This window comes from Camellia sinensis, chromosome 2 (assembly GCF_055761805.1).
Source record: "Camellia sinensis isolate YWXY chromosome 2, ASM5576180v1, whole genome shotgun sequence".
Taxonomy (NCBI): domain Eukaryota; kingdom Viridiplantae; phylum Streptophyta; class Magnoliopsida; order Ericales; family Theaceae; genus Camellia; species Camellia sinensis.
Window position 1 is genome coordinate 164,162,238 of NC_138962.1, and position 7,186 is coordinate 164,169,423.

The 7,186-nt window shown below is 34.4% G+C and overlaps 1 protein-coding gene across 2 annotated transcripts; it reads left to right on the forward strand.

Moving 5' to 3' along the window:
- The first annotated feature begins 310 nt into the window (after positions 1-310).
- On the forward strand, positions 311-2,576 carry LOC114301247 (small ribosomal subunit protein cS22). Of its 2 annotated transcripts, XM_082916022.1 has the most exons (4): positions 311-914; positions 1,343-1,444; positions 1,568-1,867; positions 2,104-2,576. In XM_082916022.1, the coding sequence occupies exons 1-4, from the start codon at positions 576-578 to the stop codon at positions 2,140-2,142; spliced, it is 780 nt and encodes a 259-aa protein (XP_082772148.1). In that variant the 5' UTR covers positions 311-575; the 3' UTR covers positions 2,143-2,576. The 2 variants fall into 2 exon arrangements, with proteins under 2 accessions (XP_082772148.1, XP_082772149.1); XM_082916023.1 differs by lacking the exon at positions 1,343-1,444 and having other exon boundaries at positions 478-914.
- The last annotated feature ends 4,610 nt before the right edge of the window (positions 2,577-7,186 follow it).

The following is a 7,186-nucleotide window of genomic DNA, read 5'->3' on the forward strand; positions in this document are numbered from 1 at the left end:
AGGGAAAGACTCTCCAGTTGGGTATTTCGATTGCAGGGTATTATTGAGTATCTGTGAGCTCATCATGGAGCCCGCATAGATAATTGGAACCGTTCGATATGTAAGACTTGTTGTGTATTTTATTTTTGTAAAAAAATCACGTTAATTGAATATTAATAGTCACTTGATCAAATCATATTTGTATAAATAATTTATTTTTAAGATTATAATTACCGTTGGCACAAATATAATTTGATTAAGTACCTATCAATATTCGATTAAAATAATTTTTTAAACAACAAAATGCTCAACATGGCTTATACATTGTACAATTTAAATTTTCGATACGAATTTTGCAGTGAGCCCACAAAGGCACACCAACACCTTCCATTCCGTTTTGGATGGAAAAAAGCTGTGGCCTTTCCGAAACAGCTATGTGTTGGTAACCGGTGGGTGACTAACAGCTATTCCTAACTAGATAAAACCATAGTCATGTCTCATCCTATCTTTCCACACACAGTCACTCACTGTTTCAATTTCCAATACCCTTTCAGCTTTCTCACCGGACCATACTCTTCACAGAACTTCACAAAAGAATGGCCTCAATCTCATCCATACTCTCTCCCAATCTTCTCCAGCAACACCTCACAAAGCCCTTCGCAATCCCCCAACAACCCAATTCTAAACTCTCTCTCCACTCCCTCAAATATCCTAACCCTCATCCAATTTCTCTTCGCTTCTCAATCCCACGTTTGGGTTCCAACTCTAAACAATCCAAATGGGTCTCCGCTGTTGCTGAAGAAACTTCGGTTTCGACACAAGACCCGTCGTCCGAGGCGGCACGGAGAGTTTACATCGGAAACATTCCTCGGACTGTCAACAACGATGAGCTCCGCCAGATTGTCGAAGAGCACGGTGCTGTCGAGAAGGCCGAGGTATCAATTCTAGTTAATTATGAATTTGTCTGTGATTGCATTAGTTTAGTACTGTAGAAGTGATTTTCTTTAATTTTAATTGGGGATCCATGGAATAAATCAGTGTTATATGGCTTTGCATTAGCAATTTGTAGAAAACTTGACAGTGGATCTTGTGTATAGGTGCAATTAGAGTGAGGATCATGTTCCACTAGGATAGACAGATAAAGTTGAGAAATAAGCTCATTTAAAATGCGTTAAGTTATGATCCTATCAAACTGAAGGAGTGTCTATTGGTTTTTGACATGTTCACAAGTTTGCATTGGACCAAAGCAGAAAGCAGAGGGCTCACCCTGATGCTGGGTAGACATGGAAAAGGGTTCACTTTTTTCTTGATAAAACAATTTGCAATTAGGCACTCTAACTTCCTTTCTGGATTCTATCGATAGGTTATGTATGATAAGTACTCTGGAAGGAGCCGACGATTTGCATTTGTTACGATGAAGACTGTTGAGGATGCAAATGCTGCTATTGAAAAGCTAAATGGCACAGTAAGATGTGATTATATGGTCATATTACTGGTTTTTAAAGATTAGGAATTCACTATGAATGGTTCTTTGTTTATATGAATTCTTTGAACAAATTGCTTAATTTGATCTTGTTTTCCACTACAGCAAATTGGAGGGCGAGAAATCAAAGCAAATATAACAGAAAAACCCTTACAAACTATGGATTTGCCATTTTTCCAGTCTGAAGAATCTGAATTCATTGACAGCCCCCACAAAGTTTATGTCGGCAATCTTGCAAAAACAGTAACTACAGAGATGCTCAAAAACTTCTTTGCTGAGAAAGGGAAGGTTCTTAGTGCAAAGGTATCCCGAGTTCCAGGGACCTCAAAATCTAGTGGTTTTGGGTTTGTAACATTTTCTTCAGAAGAGGATGTCGAAGCTGTAATCTCATCCGTAAACAATGCTGTAAGTTTGCTACTCTTTTTGTTATGAAAACTTGGTCTTTTGTAACCACACAACCACAGGCCCGTGTGCTTCTGATAAGTGGTTTCATGATGGGTACTTCCATTGGATGTATGCATACAATAAATAGAAGGAAAAAATAATAGATCATTTTCATTTTTTAATTATTTTTTGTAGATGATTGTATTAACATCCCAATTATCTCTTCTTTTTTTTTTCTTTTTTTTTTTTTTTGGCAGTTGCTTGAAGGGCAGAAAATTCGTGTAAACAAGGCTTAATTAGCAGAAACTTGGTATTAACGTGGCATAGCATAGTTGGGAGAACTTGGGTTGGGGAGAATGGTTTGCACTGTAACTGTTGGATTGAGAATTGGATGTTCTTTTTGTAGAGGGAACAAGAATTACAATATTTAGAGAACATCAAACTGTTCCCAAAAAGAAGAAGAAGAAGAAAAAAAAAGGAACAGCCAAGTGTTGATAGTTGTTTTGTTCGGAGCTTTGTGTTACTTTGGTTACAATGATGAAGTTAATTGAAAAAGGTTAAAGTAGTTGAGTTCTTGCATTGTACTTCTTACGTAGTTTTGATCTCTCAAGCTTCATGTTTTTGTAAGGATCTCTTATTATTTGCCCTAGACACTTGACAGTTTTTGAGAGATTATGTGCACTGAACTATAAAGAAAATTGTGCAGTGAAGTTCAATTTACCTTTTTCAATCTTCTTACTTGTTGCTCTGAGTGAACTTGATCTTATGTATAAGCTTCACATCAAAGCATGGGCATCTGCAACTAAGAGGGAGCAGTAGATCGTTGATTGAAGAGCCAGGTCAGACGGATCAAATCCCCTCAAACCAATTCTTTGTAGAGAAGAGCAAGAATGGGTCACGGAGGACTGAGCTCATAATCCCGAAATCCATTAAGATTGACAACCTGGAGGGACTTCCTCACAAAGAGGAAAAACTTGGCCTTATAGAGTAGACGATTATTTGCCCAAGGTAATGAGTGGATGCATCAGTTCATATGATATTTTCATACCTCAAGGATTAATTCAAGGGATTTTGGAAAAAACACCTCAAAACTCCGTAAGTATAGCACATTTATGTGACACTCTAGTCAATTTTTTATGAGAAACTCGTTAGTCAAAAAGATTTTTCTGAAAAATAAAATAAAAAGATATGTTGACATAACTTATTGAAATGAATATTTACCCTTTTTTTTTTTTTTGAGAAAACATTGACATATAATAGAACATGGAACATAATACAACCAGTAGTGGTTAGCTCTGGGAGGCAATCTTAGCAGCTGCATGTGCTGTTTCCACTGCCTTCCTAGGAGCCTTAGAAATACATGCATAATCAAACTTGTTACAAAGAGCCCTAATATCTAATAACATATGCATTGTCTCCCAATCCTCCGTGTCGATCTGTCGAAGTTTCTGAATAGAATAATGCTTGGGACCCCCTTTTGGGGGTCATCCCCTCACCCCCTTTGCCACGTGGCAGGAGGTGATTGGTGGAACAGGAAAAAAAAGAAAAAGAAAAAGAAAAGGTAACCAATGAGAGAGAGAAGGGGTCAAAGGGAGTGGGGGGAAAAGGGGGGATGAATCATTACTCTTCTGAATAAGCACTTGGCAGTCCGTAAGGATGGAGATAGCCTTAACATGTTGTTGGACACACCATTGCAAAGCTTGAAAACATACTGTTACTTCAGACATTAATGCTTGAAAACATGCTGTCAAAGCTTCTGAATATTTACCTTTGTTGATCTACATGTGTTTATTATTTTGGGAAAGCGATTGAAAGTTGATTTTTTTTTTTTTTCTTTTTTTGAAAAATGTGCAATAAAATAAAGTGACGATGTAACTTTAAAAAGTTAAAAAGTTAATGAACTGACTTTTAACTTTATTCCTGAAATAGGCCAAGCATTATTTTTGGTTACTCACTAAAAATGTTATCGGTGTAATTATGTCAAAAACGTAAAGTTTATTGTAGTGTAATTTAATTATCATTCTATTATAAAATTTAATATTATTATATTAATGGATAATGCTACAATACATATCCTTTAAAAAAAAAAAGGTGTATCATATACAGGTTGTCATAATTAAATTAATGGATCATAACCAAATACTTTTGAAGCATACCAAAGGTTTCATAATTAAAATTACAACTATAATATGACACAACTAAGTTATAATCAATACTAAAATGTGTTATAATTAAGGTCCAAGGATCATAAACAAACACCACTTGAAATATAATAAAAAACTATTTCAGTTACAACAAAAATAATAACTACGGTCATAATTAAGCTATAATCAACATAAGTCATAATCAAATCACAATTAACTCCACAATAATTATAACCAAATGCTACAAAAATTATAATTGGAGCCCTATGGTACACCGTTCATAAAAAAAAATATTCTCTCTTGCTTCTTTTTTTTTTTTTTAGACCAAACGTTTTATACAATTTAATACGTTAGTGGACTCAAACATTTTTTGAACATGTAAAACCCAAGGTATCATTTGGGTCTTTAAATTTAGGATAAATTACAGATATACTTATTGAGATTTGTTTAAAATATAGATTATTTTTTGTAATTTTGAAAATTAAATCTTGTTCCTTTAAGTTTCTAATTACATAATAAATTATCGGCCTCCTTTGGGAAATGGCTATTTTAGAGGCTTTTTGATTATTTTAATAGGCTATTTTAGTTTTTGTGTTTGGGAAGATGAGATGGATTTTTATTTGAGTTGTTGTATTGAAAAATGTGATGAAATGATGTTTGAAGTTAAATGACAATTTTGTCCCTAAAATTATAATTTTTTAAATTGATGTGAAGGGGCAAATAAGTAATTTCCCAAGTGATGTGTATGTTTGACACTTTGACAGTATAGGCTGGCCCTACACTGTCACGGCAGCAGAGGCTGTTTTTTTTTTTTTAATAAAGAAAGGTGAATAGTAGGGCTTTTGGGCTATTTTCTCAATTGAGGCTATAATAGCCTCCAATTCCTCTTCCCAAACAGCGCCATCATTTTCAGGAATGGATCCATGATTTTCATAGAAGAGGGTGAATATATATATACCAACAAAATTTTGAAAAGAAAAATATGAATTATAATATCAATTTTTATAACGTCCCGAAATAAATAGTATTAACCCATCTCATAACATTGCCACAATTGACCAATAATATCATATCTTCTATTCATTATATCTTTAATCATTACAAAAGATAGCATATGCGATATACATTCATAAATCATAAATCCTGAATCTATAGCATATGACTTGCATACATGATTTAAAATAAAAGTAAAACTAAATAATTGCATGCTCTAAGGGTTACAACTTTCCAAGTCGAAACTTGGGTACAACAAAATGAGTTCAACTCAATACAATTAAAGCTCAAGGATTATACAAAATTAATTACAGCAAAATAACGAAATGAAGCCCTTTGCTCCAAGTCCTCCCAAGCTACGTCTTTGGTGGAGGCATATTATTAGCACCGAAAAGTTGTTTTCCACATTAAGTGAGTCAAAACCCAATAGAGATACTCTAACATAGCATATAAATCTTAGCAAAGTTATAAGGTGAATGCATATGCATGTGATTTGTCAAACATTCCTCGTTTTCCATCTCAAAACAATGCAATGCCAGATTATAAATCAATTCATGAAAAATAATCCTTTACATAGAAAATAGGGTAGCGGATATAAAACACTCGGAATGTCTAGGTATGTGTCTGCCAGTAGGCTATACAAGCACTACCAAAGCCATTTTACCAATACTAATTGAAAGGATCGACACATAATCGCTCGAGTTTATGGACTTTCACCAAGGACACACATGTCAACATCATAATCACAACCACACCACCTAACCAAATTCATCAAGGTATTTACCCATTTTTCTCAAAATCAATACATTTACATTGTTTATCAAGAAATGATGCTCAATGCACAATGTATGAGAAATTAGTTTCAATTTAACCTAATCATCATGCAATGTCTACAACAATCAAGACTATTCTCCACTGATCACCCAAAACAGATATTTCTATTCAACAAATAGTTTTCAATCAAAAGATATAATTTCATCGTTTACAATGGGAGTGATATTACATATCCAACTCCACCATCATCATCAACATAAATATTGTTCCAATTTCACAAAACCCAACATCATTTTTTCATTTCCTTTCACAAGTATCCAAAATTTAGGGCAAAACTTTCTTTTTTTACAAAACCAATTTTAAGAAAAGTTATCTATCATTTTGACATAATTCACCCATAACCATATCCCTACAGTCATTTTCAAGAACCCATTTGGAAAACCTCTCTTTTGATTTCAATTTAAACCCTAGATTTTCCTGAAAATTCCCAAATCATCAACCTTTTTCAAAGAACAAATAACTAAGCCAAAAATCATATAAAAGAATCAAAGATATCCCTCCCTCAAAGTAAAAGACAAAAGGAAACAAGGGATAGAACTTGACGGAGCTGAAAACACTAACTTCTTCGATTAGAACGAAACCCTCGACATGCTCTATCTTTTACTCCAAAGGGCGAGGGTTAGGAAACCAATGGATTGAGAGTATTAGGAGCTAGAAGAAAGAACTAAAGGAGAGAGAGAGAGAGAGAGAGAGAGAGAGAGAGAGAAGATCTAGATTTTTGAAATGTTTAGAGAGAGAGAAGTGAAAAAAGTGACCAAAAATAGCCTTCTCTCGGACTGATATATGCACAGACCGCTCGAGTGTAAGAATGGTCGTTCGAGCAATAGACACAATAAGTGACACCGCTCGAGCGAACAATGACCCCCTCCTAGAAGTTCAGACTTGCAAAAGACCGCTCGAGCGCAAGAAATACCGCTTGAGCGAAGATATCAAACTCCCAATAGTTTTGCAGACTGTAAAAGACCGCTCGAGCGCATGAATGGTCACTCGAGCGAACAAGCAAAATTCTGGGCAGCAACTACTTAAAAAACTAACTTCCCAACTTGTTTCAAACACAACCAAAACTTTCAATAACCAAACTCAACAAGCAACGAGATGGAAATGAGATGGACAACAACTAAGTACATTTGTTCTCAGATCCAAAAGTAAGAAATGGATCGGGTCTAAACTAGAATCGTTATAATTTCTACTAGCATAAAAAGTAAAACAAGATGAAAATATACAAGTAGCATGTTTTTTTAGACGTAGTTACAAAAAATAGCTACTATAAAATTATATATATATATATATATATATATTAAAGTGAGCCATCTTGAATTATCGTACTCGACACTAGTTTATGTCACTAAAAATGTTTATAACAGAATTG

Bases quoted from the DNA above. Each gene is read 5' to 3' on its own strand.
- LOC114301247 (XM_082916022.1), top strand. From the start codon at position 576: ATGGCCTCAATCTCATCCATACTCTCTCCCAATCTTCTCCAGCAACAC. The intron at 915-1,342 runs GTATCAATTCTA...TTCTATCGATAG, and splicing joins GTGCTGTCGAGAAGGCCGAG to GTTATGTATGATAAGTACTC. The intron at 1,868-2,103 runs GTAAGTTTGCTA...TTTTTTTGGCAG, and splicing joins TCTCATCCGTAAACAATGCT to TTGCTTGAAGGGCAGAAAAT.